General features: G+C 43.5%; 1 protein-coding gene across 1 annotated transcript in view; it reads left to right on the forward strand.

Annotated features, from left to right (window-relative positions):
• The window catches only part of Slc17a8 (solute carrier family 17 member 8), a 43,698-nt gene that overhangs the window by 8,269 nt on the left and 14,026 nt on the right, over nucleotides 1–21,403 (forward strand). The window contains exons 2-9 of the mRNA XM_040755100.1: nucleotides 2,075–2,327; nucleotides 8,306–8,424; nucleotides 10,337–10,451; nucleotides 11,359–11,446; nucleotides 18,566–18,652; nucleotides 18,982–19,121; nucleotides 19,904–20,053; nucleotides 21,134–21,266. Of these exons, the coding sequence (XP_040611034.1) occupies nucleotides 2,075–2,327; nucleotides 8,306–8,424; nucleotides 10,337–10,451; nucleotides 11,359–11,446; nucleotides 18,566–18,652; nucleotides 18,982–19,121; nucleotides 19,904–20,053; nucleotides 21,134–21,266 (1,085 nt within the window). The remainder of the gene's footprint in view (nucleotides 1–2,074; nucleotides 2,328–8,305; nucleotides 8,425–10,336; nucleotides 10,452–11,358; nucleotides 11,447–18,565; nucleotides 18,653–18,981; nucleotides 19,122–19,903; nucleotides 20,054–21,133; nucleotides 21,267–21,403) is intronic.

Genomic DNA, 21,403 nt, shown 5'->3' on the forward strand with positions numbered 1-21,403 from the left:
ATGGGAGACATGTGTTAAGAAAAACTGAGGAGGTAGTAGGGGTATGGACAGCATGTGGGCAGAGGGGGAGGGGAGCCAGGGTAGGGAGAAGACTTTTGGGTCACACTACAAGCAGTGTGTCATCCAGTGACTATGGTTGTGTAGTGCGTGTCTTCCCTCCCTGCCCGTGTAATTGTGGGAGGAGCATCACTGTTCTGCACCAGAAGCAGGTGCCTGGCATGTAGTAGGCGATTAGTAAATGTCCACTGTGCTGATGTGGGTCTAAGGATTGTTCGTGTTTCTTCTGGATGTGCACTTACCAAAAGCAGCTGTGAAGATCATCTGTATGTATTAGTGGGGAAAGGAAACTTGTTTTAGAAATCAACTATTTTGTTAATAATTGCATTAGCTACTTATATTAATTTAATATTTATGAAAACTGAGAATCATACTCAAAGGCTATAGTATCACAGGTTATAAATAGCTCTTTTGTGTTGTATGTGTGCATACACAATGTGTGCACATGTGTACATGTCTGTGTGTGAGTGTGTGCGTGTGTACATGAGAGTGGAGGTCAGGTTGATTTTGAATGTCTTCATCAACCACCGTTTTATTCTTTATTTTGTTTGTTTATAAATATCACAGAGAGAGATAGAGAGACAGAGAGCACGCATGTGCACGCGCTTGCCACTGTGTGTGTGTGTGAAAGTGAAACCTTTAGGACTTGGTTCTCTCCTTTCCCCATGGGACTTGGGGATTGAACTCAGGTCTTCAGGCTTGCCTGGCAAGCACTTTCCCTTCCACCTTATGTGTGAGGCAGTCTTCAGTGAACCTGGAGCTCATCACTTTGTCTAGGTTGCCTTTGTCTAGGTTACCTCAGCATTGGGTCCCAGATGTGCTCTCCAGGTCCTAGATTGTTATGTGGATGCTGGGGACCCACACTAGTCTCCTCATGCTTGCATGGCAAAGACTTCACTGACTGAACCATCTCCTCAGTTCCCAAACACTTCTCTTTTCATAATTGATAGTGTTGTCTGCTCAATTACCTTTATTGCTTTAGAACAATGGCTCTCAATCTTCCTAATGCTGTGACCCTTTAATACAGTTCCTCATGTTGTGGTGACTCCAACCATAAAATTATTTTTGCTGCTTAACTATAATTTTGCTACTGTTATGGATCATAATATAGATATCAGATATTCAGGATATCTAATATGTGACTCCTGTGAAAGGGTCGTTACCCACAGGTTGAGAACCACTGCTTTAGAAGCTGGTAATAGTAAGGACATATCATCCCTTGAACCTAGAGAAGTCAGTGAAAATTATCTACAAGTGGCTTTTTTTCCTGCATATAATCGTAACAAGCTTCACCTGACATTTCGTGACCCAAATGGCTGGGTCATGCCATGTGGTTGTCTCATTTTTTTTTTAGCAGAAATTCAGTCTGGAATATTGTTATGGACATAGAATCTGGACCTGGTCTTGCAAACATCCTCAAAAGAGGTTTCCTCGTCTATAGATGGCACGGGGGTACTTCACCTCATAGTGTTTGTATGACATTTAAAAGTCTTGTTTTGTTTTCCATAAGGCCTCACTCTGCATTCCAGGCTGCAATCAGGTTTTCTGGGCTCCTCAGGCTTGCACTTGAGATCTCCCTGTCCCCGATGCCCCTTGATGGGATCACAGGTGTACACCGCCAACCCCAGCAGTTCTGAATGATTGGTGCCATGCATGCCCAACACAATATCCAGAACATTAGTTATTTTAGCCACCATCCTCTCCTTTAATAATAATGATGATGATGATAAATTCTTTTTTGTTTTTTGAGACAGGGTTTCTCTGTGGCTTTGGAGGCTGTCCTGGAACTAGCTTTTGTAGACCAGGCTGGTCTCAACTCACGGAGATCTGCCTGCCCCTGCCTCCCGAGTGCTGGGATTAAAGGCATGCGCCACCAACACCCGGCTGATGACAACTTCTAGAACACAAACTGCACCCTTCTGTGGGTTGTCTTCCCTTTGTTCCTCGCACCGTTTTTATTTTTACCCTCACCTTGAATACTGGCTTTTGTTCTCTGCCTATTCCTTTTGTGATGCAGGAAAATTGACGGGACCAATGAAGAGGAAGACAGCATTGAGCTGAGTGAAGAAGGAAGGCCCGTGCAAGCATCCAGGCCACACCTCCCAGTCTGTGACTGCAGTTGCTGCGGCCTCCCCAAGCGCTACATCATCGCTATCATGAGTGGGCTGGGATTCTGCATTTCCTTCGGGATTCGGTGCAACCTTGGAGTGGCCATTGTGGAAATGGTCAACAATAGCACTGTGTATGTGGATGGGAAACCAGAAATCCAGGTCAGTGTGGAGCTAAAGCAGACATGTGTGTGTGTGTGTGTGTGTGTGTGTGTGTGTGTGTGATAGCTGTGTAAAAGCAAATAGAGAAATTCATTAATTGATGTAACAAACGTATAGAGTGACAGCTTCATACTGAGTCCTGGACATGGTGATAGGAACATAAGGCTAAATAAAACTGACAGGGACCTTGAGCTCCAGGAGACATATAGTGTAAGTGACAATTTGGTGTGCCAGTTGCCATGTCAGTATGGCCGCACTAGATTCTTGGGCTCCTATAGGATTGAGCGTATCAACACTGTGGTATTGTGACTTTCCAGACACAGAGGTTTGGTGGGGTAGGAAGATGAATGTTGGAGGAAAAAGGAACACTGTGTGTAAAGGTCTGCAGATGACAAATCATGGTGTGTTAGGAACTGAGACTTGAGACCCTTGCTTTTCTGTGCTACAAACCCCTTTGATCCCTGGGAACAACCCACTAACCTTTGATCAGAGATGATGGTTGAAATTCTTAGCATAATAGACAAAGGATTATAATGGGAGGCAATTATATTAAGATATAGAACATATTTAAAAATCAAATTTATGATGTAGAAAAATGGACTTCCTTATTAGTACATCAGATGACAAAATCTAGCAAAGTTCCTGAAATTGCTATAATTTTAATGGAAGTATAAGAAACACTTTGTGATCAGGGCAACAGTTGTAATATAATCTGTACATGCTTCAGGCTGTCACTCATGACACCGTAGTGGAACTGATTTTACCATGTTTTTTGTTTTTGGTTTTTCAAACAGGGGTTCTCCGTGTCTTTGGAGGCTGTCCTGGAACTAGCTTTTGTAGCTCAGTCTGGTCTTGAACTTATAGAGATCCATCTGCCTCTGCCTCGCTAGTGCTGGCATTAAAGGTGTGCGCCACCAATGTCTGGCAGATTTTATCATGTTTTTAACTGTGTTTATGTTTGAAGAAATTCTAAATTTTAGTCAACAGGTAGTGAAGATAAAGGTAATGACTTTTCTGTGGTTTATTAGAACACTTGACTGCAACTTTGCTGAATTACCCACTGACATGCAGAGAAAAGATGTGTTCTAGAAACTTGAACCAAAGCAACTTACCCAAGAGCCTTCTATCCCAAAGTTTTGCTCCAGATATTATACAAGTGAAGAAGTTGTTTTGCAAAATAGTTTCATGAAAGCAAACTCTTAACAAAAATATTATATATTCTAAGTTCACAGACACACCCGAATTCTTCCACAAATCTATGATTCCTGCACAATGGTAAGAGTTCTCAGACTGGTGTTGTCATGGGGAAGCTCTGGTGTTGTTTAATAAACTGTTTTATGAGCATTGGAAACGTAAATCTAGTCTTATTTTAACCTAGGCAGTGATGGGATGGGTAAATGAAATGTGTCCCTGTAGACAGTCCCATAACTGTGCTTCCCATGGGCGTGAGTGGCTGTGGTAGAGACTGGTCCTTCTCAGTGAGGCACCTGGAGGGTCTCTGGATGTCTGCTCACATGTGGGCTTAGATCCAACTTTCCCATGTTGGTGTTTGGGAAGCCACGGTGCTACTGGCAAGGTTTCGGAGTAAGAAGACGTCGTGTGACACGAAGCCTGGACTGATTCCCAGGGCTGTGTGACTCTGAGACAGGGACATGGGAAGTAGTATTTCCTCAGCTTACAACATGGCAGTCTTCTCTTTGACGTCACATCTGTTAGCATCACCAGGACAGTCTCCTGCCAAGGACTGGCTTTGGGAAATTTGATGGCAGTTCATGACAAAGAGGTCTTTAGCCGGCACGCAGTCTTTCCCCTTTCTTTCGGAGAGATCGTTCTGCCAGAGCAGAGCAGCACCATGGAGATGCTTTAGTCTGCTTTTGAAGCCTCAGCTGAGCCTGTCTGGAAAAGATATCCTGTTTATGTGGGGAGGAGTGAGGAAGTGAGACGGGGACAGAAACGTTAAATGCATTGGTAAAGGGAACATTGCTGGGGTTTCCGATGAGTAGCATGCATTCTTCCAGCCTTTTTGTGAGCAAGACTGGCTGATTAGAACTCGCCTGCTGAGGCACAAATCAAAATGAGATGCTGTTTGCTTTTGCTACCTGAAAAGCGAGTAGGTCCACAGAATCTGAGAAATTAGGGCAGAGAAGAGACGTTTTGATAAAATGAAGGAGCAATGTTCCTGTGGGCTCCCCAGTTTCTATGATGCTGCTTAAGATCTAAAACATACTTTATATCGTTCTGTTTGGCATCAAGAGTAGGAGTTAGGAACTAGGCGTGGTGGGTTATGCCTATAAACCTAGTACTCAGGAGAGTGATGCAGGGGACAGGGTTGAGTTCAAGTTCAGCTTCAGCTAAATATTGAGTTCAAAGACAAACTAAGTTATATAACAAGACATGTCTAAAAAAAAACCTAGAGAGAAGGTCAAATAAGGGAAAAATCTAATCCCCAAATAGGACTCCAAACAATAACAATTCCCTTGATAACAGGAATTAAAACCTCACTCAAAACAGACAACAACAACAAATAAACATGCTCTAGCAAGCAAAAGTAACCCATGGCAGGCTGTTCTCTTCTCCACACAGAACAAGTTAGATATCAGCTGAGTGTGAGCAGCAGAGTGACAGTGCCCAGAATGGCCTTTCTGTTTCTGTGTTTTGTTTCATGGGAAATGTAGTTATTTTACACAGATATTTCTGGAAGCCCTGTTTGTGGGGGAGGGTAAGTCCCTTGGACAGGTTAAATTGAAATGGTACAAAGGACGATTTAGCTGACCTGTGGATAGTTACGTTTTAGTTTCAGGTTATGAGTTGCTGTTATGGAGCAGCTCAGTGAGAGACCATGTACTTAGCATAGGTGAAGCCCTAGATTCAACTCTTGGCACTCCTCCCCCACAAATTTATAATTTAAAGCATTTGTAGCCCTTAGTATCTGATATATGGTGAGCAAAAAACCAAAAGACCACAACCAAAACAAACAAACACACAAACAACAACCCCCCAACCAACCAAACAACAGCAACAAAATCAACTGAAGGCTGAGAAACTTGGCACCATTCTCCTTACTCACGAGTCTTGCAGGGTTTCAGGGATGGATTTCAGGATGCCACAGAGCAGCTTTCAGACTCCACTGCTCCCTAGCTCCCGGGCCCTGGGAAAGATGACCTCGTGTCCTGGTCAGGGATTGCTGGTTGAAAAGAGTAGAAGCTCAGTGAGAGCCACTCAGATTAACAAGGGGGTTACAGATGACTGGAGTGGAACCCTGTACAGGTGGTTTGGAAAGCGGAAGTTGGTCTGGGGGCCGGGAACTGAGGTCCAGAATGCCCTCTCCCAAGGGAAATAAGGTATCTTTACATAATTCTTGTGACAAGAACATAGCCCCTGTGGGAGATGCAGACTCTATTTTACCAGGGGGACTGGGAAGTTCTTGGCTAAGGTCTCCAGCTTGTGGGCCTCACAGGTTCTCGCCCTCTCCCAGTCTGCTCCAGTTTCCCCTGTCTTGTGAGGACTATCATGGCTTTACCTTGGCTTCTCCCTGTCCCCACAACTAAATCCTGTGATACTGTGATACGGCTCTCTATTCTGGTTTCCATCAGCCATAGCAAGCCCAGGGGGAGTATCCTATGGTTAGGGAAACAGGATGATCTTGGAAGGAGGTGAACGCAGTGACACAAAATAGCCCTTCTTGCAATCTTTTGTCCTTATTGTACTGGAACAAAAAGGATTGCTTATGAATCAAATAGATTCTTTCTCTTAAGCACCTGTGGGAGCTTTCTAGGACAGCCATTACCAGCAACTTGATATCTTAAAACAACACACGTTTATTCTCTTAGTTATGGGGAGACAAGAAGTCTGAAGTCAAAGGGTTGACAGGACCTCACGGCTCTCATATCCCTTGAAGGGACTATCTCCTTGACTTGGCCATCTCTGGTGGTGGCAGGAGCTCCTGGACTTGTGACTGAATCACCCAGTCACTGCCTTCATCTTCAGAGCTCCTCCCCCCACATTCCCCTCTCCTCCCCCCTTTACGGACACTTCCCTTTGGATAAAGGGTTCCGCTGGATAATTCTGGATGTCTTGACCTTTTCACATTTGCAAAGACCTGTTTTCAACTAAAGGGGCATTTTCAGATAGCAAAGCTTTGGTTTGGGTGGCTTTTGGGGGTAGAGGAAGTGTTCTATCCCTAAGCTGTATCTATCGCCATTATTTTGCTCTTTTCCAGAGACAGGTCCTCACTAAGTTGCCCAGGCTAACCTTGAATTCACTCTTTAGTCCAAGTAGGTCCTGGGCTTGATCCTTCTGCTTCAGCCTCCTTCGTAGCTGTGACTATAGGCCTGTGCCAACTGGTCCAACTGAGAGCAACCCACCTGATAAAAATTTAAGTGTACGATGCATTATCTTTGACTGTAGGTGTAGTGTTGATCTCCAAAGCTTAGTCACTGGCTTGAGGGACATATTTTATTCACTGATTGCTAACTCTCCACTTCCCTCCCCCCAGTCTCTGAAAAATCTCTTTCCCCTCTTTACTTCTATTAATTTGCCTATTTCAGATCCTTCATGTAGGTAGAATCATACAGCATTTCTCTTTGTATGGCTGGCTTATTTCCTGTGACATCTCTCTTCTAGCTTCATCGGGACTGTTGAATGTAATGCTTCTTTCCATTGAAAGTACAAGCTGCACTGTTTAAATTCATTTGCCAGTGGCAACCAGGTTGTTTCTGTATCTCAGACATAGTGAACATGAGAGTACAGATGACTTTGAGATTCTGATATCTTTTGGAGAAATACTCCAAAGCATAGATATTGAGTCACATTTTTAGTATTTGTTTTTAAGTTTGTGGGGAAATTCTATACTTTTTCATGAGTAATGGCTCCATCCCTCATTCCCATCAGCAACACAACTCATTCCAATTTCTTCACATCTTCACCAATTCTCCTTTGCCTCCTCTTTTTATATGTGTACACACACACACACAGAGAGACAGAGAGAGAGAGAGAGAGAAACACACACCATCCTGACAAAAATGATGAGATAATCGTATTTCCCTGATATTTAAAATTTGCCAGTGGTTAAGTGTATGACTATTGGCCATTTACTTGTCTTAGGTGGTAACGTTTCTGTTCAAGTTGTTTCACCCTTATTATTCAGAAGGGCTCAGGCGATGTGGAAAGTCACTTCCCAGCAGGTCTCAGTGCTCTTTGACAGGATCAGTCCTTTCACAGACCAGAAACAGTATCTTCTCCGAGAGAAAAGTGTGAGAAGGAGATGGTGTCTCCAGACGTCAACAGCTGGATGAAGTCGGTAGAAGTGAGACTCAGACAGGCATGGTGGTGCACACCTATAACCCCAGAAATCAGGAGGCTGAGGCTGGGGGAATCACAAGTTTGAGGCCAACCTGGGTTACATAATGAGACCCCATTTCAAAACAACAACAAAAAGAGGTATATTTTACTGTTTATCCTGGGGATTAAATGTAGGACCTCACAACACCACCAAAATACATTTGATAATACAATGCTAACTTTTTTTCCATTTTGGAATATTGAGTGCTTTAACCACTAAGCTACATCTGCAGCTCTTAAAAATACTAAAAAGAATGAAAACAATAAAAGGACTTGAGAGACCTAAGAGTATAGTTATCGTTAGGCTGTCACCACACTGGCATCTGAGCAAAGTGCAGAACGTTCTTCATGTTTACTTCACAGACTGTTTTATTTTCTCCTCAGCACACATGGCTATTTGATATGTCACATTTTACACACATGTGGGTATCTACTTAAATTCATGCAGCTCTTCCCTCTCGCCAGAAGGTAAATTTGTAGAATCAGGGACGCTTCGTTTCATGTTTCCACTGATATAACAATCAAGGCATCTTCTAGAAATATCTGCTGAAAAAGGAAACCTCGTGACATTGTCACATGGTGACAAATGCCATCAGTTGTCCCTTACAAATGCGGCTGCGTCTGATTCTTATTTTCAGATGGCTCAGTTTAACTGGGATCCAGAGACGGTGGGCCTTATCCATGGATCTTTCTTCTGGGGCTATATTGTGACACAAATTCCCGGTGGCTTCATCTCAAACAAGTTTGCTGCCAACAGGTAAGAGTAATAGACACAATGAGTGCTGCTGAGGCTGTAATGGGGCCTCGTGCCTCTGTTGAGTCTGAGTACTTGTTCTCAGCACAGAGGTGCAGAGTGGAAAACAGGAGCCACCAAGGCAGATCCAATTCAGAGACGTTGATCCCAAATGGCACTGTTTTTTATTTCCTTTGTCCCTCTACAGTGTCATTTACCTTGTAGTTCATCAAGTGATTATATGATAGGAAGAATAGTTAACTGTGAGTCGGGGAAGTGATTCTTGACCCCCTCTGGCTCCTGAGTTACCTCTACTGGACCACTTCCTACTTTTTGTGGGAAGTTTCCTCATCTGAGAAATAAAACATTGGATTGAGCTGTGTTCTGGAACAGTGACATTCTGCACTTCAGGGTGTCTTGTGAGCACTGAGGCCTTGCCTTTACATCACAAGATGCGTGTAACATTCTTAAATGATTTTTTAATGGTGCAGCAGTTGTACGAGGAGCTAACTCAAGAACAGAGTGAATCGTCTGAAAAGAAAGTGAGTTTTCCATCCCTGCACGTGCTCAATGAGAAGAGTGTGTCCATCTTGGGGAGATGCTGTAGACTTGATCATGTTCCAGAAAAAGAGTGAACCAAGTATCTAGGTCCTTGCCGTATATTTGTCATGAGATATTGCTTAAGTCAACTTCATGAAGTACACCAAATTTTGCAAGGCATTTTTTTTCAACCTCTGAAATTACAACTTTCATGGTTGTGAAATCAGTATAGTGATTCACCAATGGGGATTTTATTTGAAAGAGAGAGGAACAAAAGAGAATGTGGCTAAAGAGAATAGACAATGAAACTATATATACTGTCTATTAGAGTAAGTATTGTTTCCAAAAGTGGTCTCCTTCACATGTTTCAAGTATATCCTGGGTTGTAATATGAATACACATATACCACATATGTGTGTGTGTGTGTGTGTGTGTGCTCACACATGAGTGCAGGAACATGTATGTAGGAGCCAGAGGTTAATGTCAGGTGCCTTTCTCAATCTTGAGACATGATCTCTCACTGAACCTAGAACTAACTGATTCAACTAGAGTATCTGGCCTGTAAGTTCCAGAAATTGTCCTGGCCTTACTTCTCTGGTGCTGGAGCTACAGACTCACACTAAGATTGGCCTTTTTTGTGGGTTCTGGGGGATTGAACTTGGGCCCTCAGGCTTACAGGTAAGCATGTTACTGATCAAGGCATCATATGAAATGTGTTTTTAAGGGTCAAAGTCAAACTCCCAGCATGCAGGAAGTAGAGGTAGGAAGATATGAAATTCAGGGTCATCCTGAGCTAAATGTGAGTTCAAAGCTAGCCTGGGATGGAGATGTATATATATCTGCTTTTTTCTTCTTTCCTTCCCAGAGACTCTGGGGCTGGCAAGGAGGAAGAAATAAGTGGCTCTGTGAGGAAATAGGGAGTGAGACAGTTCACTGCTTGGTTGCAGGTCACAAGCTGTTTCTTGGATTGTCAGTATCATCTTCAGGTCTATTGAGAGCAGAGTGGGAATCAGGAGGTACAGTCCCAAACACACAGAGGTCACAAGTGGGAAGGGTTGCCTGCCTGGATGAACTCAGGTTGGATGTGGATCTTGGTGAAATTCACCTTGGCACAGTCATCCTGCGGCCTTCTCTAGGGCATCATGCAAGTTAGACACCCCTGTGCTTCCTTGAATGTGATCCCATATGGTCCATGGACTGGGAGTTGAGAATCACAGCAGCCCAGGAGACTAGCTAGGGACATAGCAGATTCTAGTCCACTGTTCATTTCTCTGAATTAATTTCTCTTCATTCTCATCATGATTTTGCATGGACCTTTAAGCTGTTTCCTGAAGTTTAGCTGCAGTATTTTACCCATCGTCATCCTGTCCAATAATACAGTGTTCTGGTCCCCTAGGGTCTTTGGAGCCGCCATCTTCTTGACATCAACTCTGAACATATTCATCCCTTCTGCAGCCAGGGTACATTACGGCTGTGTTATGTGTGTGAGGATTTTGCAGGGCCTGGTGGAGGTAGGAGAGACATTTTCTTTACACTTTTCCACATTGCCAGAGAAAGCGTGGTGTTCTAGAACATTCAGCTCTTGAAGAAGATCCCCTTTGCTCAGATTTTAGGGTTCTCTATAGGACCCCATTTTTGCATCTTTAAACCACGGGTTGGGTGTGCTAGTTACATTTTGACCTAAAACATATAAGATGTATGGGTATCAACAGTAATTTAGAATGTAATGGGGCTCAGTGGTGCAGGCCTGTAATCTCAGCTACTGAAGGGGCTGAGGCAGGAGGATATCAACTTTCAAGCTTTCCTGGGGAACTTAGAGAGGCCCTGCTGCAGAATAACACTTAAAGGGACTAAGGTTATAGCAGTGATAAAATATTTGTCTAGCGTTTGCAAGCCCTAGGCTCAGTCTCCAGTTACCCTCTGTAAGAAGAAAAGAAAAATTTAGACTGTTGTTGAGTCCCCAATCTAACTTTAGTCCTGTCGAAGGACATATGCTCGACTCCAGTAACCAAAGACAGCAGACATTCATTTCTCACGGTTCTGGAGGCTAGCAAGTCTCAGGCCTGTGTTGCCAACATGGTCAGGGATGATGAGGGCCTGCTTCCCGGGTAGACTGACAGTCATCTCTGTTTTCTCACATCAACTGTACTGCAGGGTCTCTCCTGTAAGGGCACTAATTCTATCCATGAGGCCCCCACCTTTGTGCCCTTGGTTTTCCCAATGCCCACATTCAAATACCACCACACTGGGGACTAGATTTCCACATTAAAAATTGAGAGGAAGATAGGCTTTGTATTTGACAATGTTCACAAATTGTATTTTTATACTGTAGCTTGTGTGTAGCAGTGGCATTTGCACTTTAAACACAGAGAGGAACTGGAATAAAATTTAGTCATCCGTGTTTAATCTTTCTGCCAGGGTGTTACCTACCCAGCCTGCCATGGGATGTGGAGTAAGTGGGCGCCTCCCCTGGAGAGAAGCCGATTGGCCACGACGTCCTTTTGTGGTAAGCATGCTAGAATCCTAAGTTGGTTTAGGAATGCTTTTCGGCTTCAAGTAACTTAAAAGTCTACATGGAATCTTCAAAAGAACATATTCTCCCACATGACAGAATTCCTAAGGTAAATAGTCGCTGGGGTTGGGTCTAAAGCTCACTGAGCTGCCCCAGGTCGTAGGTATGCTCAATTCCCAAGACCCACATGGCGGAAGGAGAGGACCTGCTTCCACAGGTTGTCCTCTGACCCTTGTGCCATGCTTGTGTGTGCCCTCGTATGTGTTGTATTAAAAAAAAAAGTAGTGAGAGAAAGACGCCACTCCACAGAGCTCATGTGGAGTTTTTTGTTTGCTTGTTTAATTAGGGGAAAGGGGATAGGAAAAAGGGAGGGAAAGGGGGAGACCAGCCTCTGGGGATAGGACCAGCAGAGAGAGAGAGAGAGAGAGAGAGAGAGAGAGAGAGAGAGAGAGAGAGAGAGAGAGAGAGAGAGAGAGAGAGAGAGAGAGAGAATGGGAGCCAAGGTCAGGCCAGTACAGATGCCTGAATGCTAACAATATACACATAAAATAAAAATAAGAATGCACTGAAATGTTTTTAACATAGAAGAGATGGGATCACCAGGTTCTGTCCTGCCCCCTCCATTTTCACAACGAAGCAAAAAAAAAAATCCAATACCTTGTGGGAGGTTGCAAAGATCCCCAGCCACAGAGCCGAGCTGAGCTGATGCCACTTGGCTCCTGATGCGGAACTTTCCTTACTACACGTAACCACCGTGCTGTTATTGTCACCGAGGGACTTAACTGTGGGCATTATATTCCAGACAAAAAATCCCGAGAGTGACATGACTTCAGCTCTTGGGTCTCTGAGCCTTGTATCACCAAGGTTCTGTTCTAAGCGTGGCTGAGAGGAGTCAGTGCCCTGACAGGTTTATCTCAGTACGAACCAGCGAGAGAAATGAGAGCCACCAGCACAGTTACAAAATGCATGTAAAACGTCTTTTTATAGAGGAAGGGGCCCAGGAAGGCAAAAGTACCTTAGTCCACAGAAGTTACAGTGTGGTCAGGCAGTTAGGATTAGAACAAAGGTGTGTGTGATTTATTTTCTGTGGACAGAACATTATTGTTGCATTACAGGGCAGTTATGAAAATAAGTAAGTTTTCCCAAAACCAGTTTCAGCCTTAAAAAGAGTCATTTACTAGGAAAAAAGATACAGTTATAATTATCATGTTTAAAATACATTTTATTCAGCTGGGTGTGGTGGTACATGCCTTTAATCCCAGTACTTGGGAGGCAGGAGATCTGCCTGATCTCTGTGAGTTCAAGGCCAACCTGGTCTACACAGCAAGTTACAGGACAGGCTCCAAAGCTACGTAGAGAAACCCTGTCTGGAAAAACCAAACCAAACCAAACCAACCCCCCCAAAAACCCAAATGACAACAACAACAACAAAAACCCTCCAAAAACCAAACCAAAACAAGACAAAAAGCCATTTTACTCAAATGTTCTTAGGAAGTGTTTGTTAACAATTTTTATTTGCTTTTACTTAAAATTGATTGTTGACTATTCTAAGAAAAGAATTAACAATATTTTGTTGTATAAGACTTTTGCCTGAACATGTTTGTGTACCACATGTGTTCCCAGTGCCTGAGGGAGTCAGAGGAGAGCACTGGATCCCCTGGAACCGGAGTTACAGAAGGCTGTTAGCAGCTGTGTGTGCTGTGGGAATAGAACGAACCTGGGTCCTCTGCAAGAGGGGAGCCTTTAACTGCTGAGCCGTCCAGCTCTCTAGTCCCAGGATTTTGATTCTTAATTGCTGGTTTTTATTTTTTGTATACATGTATGCATGTGGATGATGGTGGGGTGGTGGTGGTTTTGTGTGTGTGTGTGTGTGTGTGTGTGTGTGTGTGTGTGTGTGTGTGTGTGTGTACGTACGTACGTATGTACGTACATGCCATGGTGCACAAAAAAAAATCTGGTGTCTGTTCTCACCTCCCGCCTTGTGTGCAGGAAGGTCTTTTGTTGCTTTGTGAATGCATACGCCAGGCCAGCTGGACTTCAGGCTTCCAGCCTCTCCTGCCTTTGCCCCCATCTTGGTGTGGGAACCCTGGGATTACAGATGCTCACCGCCATGCCAGTTCTACAAAGGTCTGGGGGGGATTTGAACTCCCATCCTCATGCTTGTGCAACTATTTTGTCCAGCGGACATCTGTCTCCCCAGTCCTGCTCCACTTTTTGAGGCAGAGTTTCACCTAACCCTTCTGACCTTGAATTCTTGATCCTTCTGCATCTATCTGCAGAGTGCTGGGATCATACAGTGCATCACCAATCCCTGCTCCCTGGTTTTATTCTAGGATGTAAAACATGCCACCCTCCCCTTGACTTGGGGTTCATTTTCAATAACTGAGTAAAGACTGGGTCCCTGAATACCAGTTACTGTTACAGTCCAGGTAACTGTTGTTAAGTACTATTGATAACTACTGACTGCAGTATGTAACCACTGGATTCTTGGTTCTTCACCAGAGGAACAAAAGCCATTTTCTCTGTAGAGCTGGCTTGTGAAATCTCTGAATCCCCACCTCACTGTCTCTGTGGGCCACTATTTTATCACCATGACCTCATATACCAGATTTTGTTTTTATTCATAATTAAAGAATTCCTGGAGCCGTTAAACTTTTTTTTCTCTTTAAGCCTCTTAGTATTTCCTTGTATAGTTCAGCTGACTTCTCTTGTTATGAAGATGGTTTGGTACATAAACAGGTGTTAAATTGTCTGTGAGAACTGTATCTTTGAAGGATTTTTTTTGAGACAGGATTTGGCTATGTAGCCCAGGACAGCCTTCCTGCATCCAACTACTAATCCTACTTTCCAACTTCTGTGATTACAAGGTAGGGACCACCACATTCAGCAGTCTGGTTTGTTTTTAAAATTATACTTTATGTATTTGTGTGTGTGTGTGTGTGTGTGTGTGTACCAGGGCATATGTTTAAGTTCTCTCCTTCTAGTATGTGGGTCCAGGAGGTTGAACTCAGGCTTGGTGGCAGTTGCCTTAACCTGTCATGTCTACCTAGTTCTTTCAAGCTGTCTTCTGTAGTATAAGCTGAGTTGAACTTCTTTACCAAGGGGAGCAATCAGCCTTCCTCTTTATTAATATGAGGGTCCTTATTTTCTTTTAAAAATTATTTATTTTATGTGTATGGATGCTTTGTTTGCATGTATGTTTATATACCATGTACATGCCTGACACCTATGGAGGCCAGAAGGTGGCAATGGATGGCGTGAACTGCCATAGGTACTAGAAATTGAACCAGGGTTCTCTGGAAGAGCAGACGATACACTTTAACCTCTGATCAAGCTCTCTAGCCCCATTAACTCTCTTTCTTATTGTCTCCATATCTCCTTTAAATCATCATTAGTGCCATAAACTATTCCCTGGGAGTTTGATTGGAGATAGTGTCTGTGTCCCTGTTTTATGTCTAGTTCAAAAGAGTACATAGCTAAGATGTCTTTAGCTTCATGTCCATCCTCTTGATTTCTGGAGTGGGTCTCTACTGCACAAAAGTTACAACCAGCCCCAGAAGATGTAAGACTGCCCACTCACTGCTGGTGGTGTGACCCTTGGCCTTACTTTCTATGACAGGCAAGACCTTTCATTTTGACTTGCCAGCAAAACGAGAGTGACTAGTAGCCGCTCCCCATTCTCAGATTGGTTTTATAGCCTTAAAGGGGCTGATTTAAAAATGGTTCCACTCAAGGAAAGATACCTGGTCAAGGTCTCAGGCCTTACCATATTTCCCAGCTAAGGCGTGGCTTAGTCTCAAAGAACAGTCGAGGAAAAATGTCACTACAAAGAAACTTAAGCTTGAGGTTAATCCACTCTTAGTCTTAAAATACACTGGGCTTGGAAAAGACCGGAAAACATGGGGTCACAGCTCATTGTTTCAGAGTTGAGGAAACTTGGGGAAAGAAGTGAGATTAGCATGTTTAGTGAGAACAGAACTCAAGAGTCTCTTCCACTCCTGCCTGGCTTCATCCCCTCTCCATGGCACAGCACTCCCTGAGGGCTCCATGCGCCCTCAGTGGTGATTACTTGGGCACTAGCATCCACTCTACTCTCTAGGGTAGCCTGAGGGCTGGGTATCTCATTTGGAACAAGCTCAAGGGGGGCTGTGAGTGAGGGATGGGAGATGGTCTTATACCTGTGATTGGAGGTCAGAGCCTTTGATAGACAGGGGAGGCAGTTAGGGTCGGTTATGGTTTCCCCAATGAAAGAATGCTTCTTATAGTGGGGGATTGTTGGCATTTGATGGTGAAAGAGGCAGGGTGGAAAAACCATAGAGGCTGGGCAGTGGTTGGGCAGAGATTTAATCTCAGAACTTGGGAGGCAGAAGCAGGTGGATCTCTGTGAGTTTGAGGCCAGTCCGGTTTATAGAGTTACTTCCTGGACAGCCAGAGCCACACAGAGGAACCCTGTCTCAAAAAAAAAAAAAAAAAAAAAAAAAAAAGGAAAGAAAGGAAAAGAGAAACCCTAGAGTAAGGTCATCTCTGGGTTCTTACACTCCTATAACCATAGGCAACTCACATTTCCCCAGCCTTGTTTTCTTCCTAAAATGGGGGATAGTATTTGTGTCTCCCTCATTGGGTCAAAAGAAGCACAATAAAAATTATGGGTTCAGGATGTTTGGCTCACCACTTTTAGAATACGGCAGGCATGGTAGCTGATCATTCTTTCTGACTTTCTCTGTCTCAAGGACACCTTTGTATTATGCAAACTTCACCCTGCTGCTCCCTAGGGCAGAAGACCACTCTACACACACACACACACACACACACACACACACACACACACACACAGAGAGTGAGTGAAAGAAACAGAAAGACAGAGATAGAAAGAAAGGAAGAAAGAGAGATTTCTTTGCTAATGTATGTATGCTTTGGAGTGCTTGCTTTATTGCTGTGAAGAATTCAGAAGTTTAAAATCAATGTGCCTTAGGGTTGGGGTTGTAGCTCACTTGAGAGAGTGCTTGCCTAGTTTTCAGGAAGACGTAGATTATGATGCCAATATCACCTAGGGACAGATGTGGTGACACAGCCTACAAAACCAGCACCTGGTAGGTGGAGGCAGGAAGATCAATAGTTCAAGGTCATACACAATGAGTTCAAGGCCAACCTAGACTACCTAATAGCCTGTCTCAAAAGATGTGCTTTGCTATTCTGTAGATAATAAAAGCAGCGGCAGCTGGCATTTATGTGTCCATTTCCAGCTTACAGAGCATTCTGACACCACAGCGTAGGCAACGCCCCCATGACACGGAGATGGCGTTCCTATCTTATCTCTGAGCCAGGCTTTCTCCTTCCTCAGCTCTCACAGCCACATTCCAGGCCCCAGGCTGCACCTGTCTTAGAGATCAGGCTCAGCCTAGGCAGCTGTGATTCCCTATTTCCTGGAGCATAGCCCACTTCCTGAAGATCCTGCTTGGTGTTGGACTTGGGAGATGAACTTTCCTTTCATGCTGCTCATTGTTCTTAAGGAAAAGCTTCTCATTTACGGCCCAAGGGGATTCAGTTAGCATTAACTGGGAGTTTCCAGGGCTCTAGTTTACCTAGTAGATGTCCTGGGAGACCAGGTGACTGCTTCTAATCCTGTCACCAAGACAGACGTCCTCACACAAGCACACAAAGTTCAGAATTCAAAAAGCAAGAAATGACAAAGGACAAAATCACTACAGTTCAAGTTTAAAGATCTAGGTTGGTTTTATTTTGTTTTCTAGAATCATCAACAGTTCAACCCATAAAACAGAATGATTTTCGCAAGAGGGACAAGAAGGAGAGGTTGGTTCATGGGCAGAGAAGGGCTACGAAGGGAAGAACTTGGGGTCCACAATGGTTCCATTCCATTTTGACTTAAGGTCAGAGAGTTCAAGCTTGTGCTTGCTCCTCAAGGCCAAATAACAGGATGTTTGGCCAAAGGTATGGTTACTAGATGCTTTGAGAATTAAGGAGGTGACTACACTTGTCTGTTCCTCCAATCATGGTAAGGAAGCCTTTTGCCCTCTTTTGCATTGGATAAAAAAGAGCTATGAGAAATAAATTTAAGGCTGCTGCAGTATTCACTGAGAGTTCTTCTGATTCTATCTTCTGTCTTTCATCTCTTTCTCAATCTTCACTCCCCTTTTTAGGCATGTTCGGATAGGTCATCTGGCCCCGACAGAAACTAAGAGTAAATTTCAGTGGTTTCTCATGCATGGTCACAGGGCAAACACCCAGGACAAGAGAGAAGTAACCAGTTAGTATCAGGTGACCCTTTTAATGTGAGAATCAAGGGAGAAATACTCAGAAGTCTGTTGTCACATCCGTGGAAACTAGCCTGTTAACTTTTCCTGGTTTCTTAAAGATAATTTAGCTTTACCTTGGTGATGTAGAACCCTGGAACTTGCGACTCCATTTTGATTTTTAGTCTGTTCTATTGGGGCCAGTGTAAGAATCCACATCAGCTAAACATTGGTCTCCTGTAGTTTTTATCCAATAGAAACGATTTCTAAAATGTACCCATTTAGGAAGTGGATGGAGAGAAAAGCCCTCCTGCCAGCTTGGGATTTTCCTGAGTGTGATGTGTGTGTGTGTGTGTGTGTGTGTGTGTGTGCACGCACGCGCACTTGCACACATGTTCTTTTGTTTTTGAAAAGGCCATGAAAGTATCTAGGGAGCTCTGAAAGCAGGTTACACATTCCTGTTCTTGCTGCCTTTGCACCCAGCACTGTGCTTGGCTGCATTCAATTTTTTCTCTTACACTTTTCTCACCTCTGGATTCTGTTTGCTTGTGGAATTCTAAACTGTGGTGCCCAAGCAGACTTTGTCCAATCCCTGGATACATCTCTCAGTGAAGTTAAAGAGCATCCTGAAGACTTCCCTCTCCTAGACACTGGCTTAAGGCACACTTGGAGGCTGGGATGTAACTCAGTTGCAGAGGTGTGGCTTTAGTCTACGGCACACTAACAACAGACATAATGTTCACCGGGAGCCCCTGACTGTTGTCATGGAGACATCTGACTTGGAGTTCATCACACACACTCTGCCTGGGCTAACAAAGCTTTCACAATGATTGGTCAGTGTCTCTCAATCTTCTGTTTCCAGGTTCCTATGCTGGAGCAGTCGTTGCTATGCCACTGGCAGGAGTGTTGGTGCAGTACATTGGCTGGGCCTCTGTCTTTTACATTTATGGTGAGTGATTTGGTTTCAAGAGTTCATGTGTTGACACACAGAGATACCGTTTACTGTATAAGGGTATGCTAAGGGTTTGCTATGTGAAAATAGAAATACAAAGATAAATTCATCATACAATTGGAAAGCCTGCGGGTCACCAATTTAACACTTACATTAAACTTGGCATTTTAAAAAAGCAGAAGAGTGCCATCCTTTAAGTCTCAGTCAACAAGATGGAAACCAACAAGATACTTCTCAATGAACATATGCTATCATAAAAATTAACAACTATAGAGATGGAAACAGATGAGACCATGCCCCTGAACCTTTTGTTTTTTCATCTCCAGGTATGTTTGGGATTATCTGGTACATATTTTGGCTGTTGCAGGCCTATGAGTGCCCAGCAGCTCACCCAACAATATCCAGTGCAGAAAAGACCTACATAGAGACAAGTATCGGAGAAGGGGCCAACTTGGCCAGTCCGAGTGTAAGTACAGATAGAAGGTAAAGGCTGGTCTCTTTGTCACATGTGTTTCTCTCCATGATTGTGTTACCTACCTTCTTGTGGAGGTCCCTGCAAACACTACTGACAGCGCAATGGTTCACAAAAGGCAAGAAGGAAATTCAGTTCAGCATAGTCTAGTTAGACACTGCTGGTTCAAACTTCGAGCATCTGACACTGTGCAGTTTATTTGAGACATATTTAAGTACAGTATAATTTTGGAAAAATAGTTCCTGGGAACAATTATCTTAGTACTATGTGCACAATAAAGCTTAAGGTATGGCTACATGGGAACTCTTTTTGCAAAGTACATGCGATCTCTACTATGAAGATGAGCTCTATGACTTAAGGGACTAGGATCTGGTGTGGTCTCAGCCATACAGGCAGTGTAGAGGTCACTGGGCTAAAAAGTACAAGTGACATTTCCCATAGGGATGGGTTCTATTGGCTGAGAAACAATGCTCAAGATAAAAGTGTAGGGAGGGAGAGTCTGGGATAAACATAATAGTGTGGGAGATTTGAGTGATGCCTGGTGCTTCAGATAGCAAAGGTCACCAGGTCATTAACCACATCCACCTCCAGCCTTCTGGGTGGAAAGCAGGTACAAACATCCCTTCTGTTGAAGAGACAAACCTGTGTGTCTAACATTCCTGCTTTTCCTTGTGTTTAAATGTGAGAACAAAGACCTTGTGCTCTGTACACCTTTTTACAGAAATAAGATGTCAGTGTCTTCATTCAAAAGCTTATGGTCTTTTATTACTTCCTAGAAATTCAACACACCCTGGAAAAGGTTCTTCACATCCTTGCCTGTCTATGCTATCATTGTAGCAAACTTCTGTAGGAGCTGGACCTTTTATTTACTCTTAATAAGTCAGCCTGCCTACTTTGAAGAGGTCTTTGGGTTTGCAATAAGTAAGGTAAGCATGCAGATGCTTTCAATGTTCTTGAACCTTAACTGTCTTGATCTGACCGAGAATAACTTTACATGATAAAGTAATTAAAATGGCTAACATTCATATAGTTCTATCACAGCATCCCAGAGACCAGACAATAGTCTGACTATTTACTTTCTTTTTAGTAAGGATTAAAGATGTAGTTATCCGCATTTAAAGATGGTGGCTCTATCTAGTCTCAGTGTGCTTCTAAAGCGAATGCAAACACGATATTAGTTTGAAGGTAAAAGTATTTGATGGAGTGGGTTTTCCTCCTTCTAACCTACTCATTGTATGGGCTGGGAGGTTGCTCAGCAGGTAAAGGTGCTTATGGTCAAGTCTGATTACTTGGGTTTGGTCCCCTGTACTCAGATGATACAAGGAATGACTAAGTTCCTGTAAGTTGTCCTCTGACCTCAGTATGTGTTCTATGACCAGACCCCTTCTCCCAAATAAATAAATGCAGTAAACTTCTCACTGGGTGCCAGAAAGAACATTGAGACTAATGACCAGTCCTATGTTTCATAAGGGTGAATGTAGTCATAACAATGGTTGCTTGGGATAGCTTAGGAAGACCCTCCTTCAGTGTCTCCAGCCATTGCCATGAGATGTTTCAAGGAGGTTTTGTTAGTGAAACAAAATAAACATCATGAAACAATGATGTTTCCATTCTTCAAGAAAAAGAACTGCAGCCAGGCATAGTTAGATGTCTGACTAGCTGCAGGTGCTGTCAAGCAGAGACTGGAGGAACGAGCATAGTCGTGTGATGGCGGATACACATGGTTTTCCTTTGCTGAGCCTTATTCTGGACCTTGTGATGAGTAAGAGTTGTCTCCGGCCCAATGGAAAATTCAACGTTCAGTCAGTTGGTGAAGACAGTTGGTCCATACACAAAATCATCCCCCCATTCATAGCTTGATGATTATGAAGTTCAGACCTCCTAGGATCCCACATTAGATAACTAAACTTGGCAATGACTGTGGGACTGTGTAATGAGGATGAGCAGGGACTTGTAAAGATCTCTCAGAAGAATTTAAATTGGCTTATTGTTTCTTTTCCTTCTAGGTGGGTCTCTTGTCTGCTGTCCCACACATGGTGATGACTATCGTGGTACCCATTGGAGGGCAACTAGCTGATTGTTTAAGAAGCAGAAAGATCTTAACCACAACTGCTGTCCGAAAGATCATGAATTGTGGAGGTACTTTGCCAAGAGGCTCAAATGGTTTCTGTAGAGTTAGAGCAAATGAATTGCAGAGCCTACTTTAGAGCCATCCAGGTATTGTCTCCCATCCATGTATTGATTCAATCCTGCTTAGCTTGAGACTGGGCTCCATC

The sequence above is a fragment of the Mesocricetus auratus genome, unplaced genomic scaffold (genome assembly GCF_017639785.1).
Source record: "Mesocricetus auratus isolate SY011 unplaced genomic scaffold, BCM_Maur_2.0 Super-Scaffold_100011, whole genome shotgun sequence".
NCBI lineage: Eukaryota > Metazoa > Chordata > Mammalia > Rodentia > Cricetidae > Mesocricetus > Mesocricetus auratus.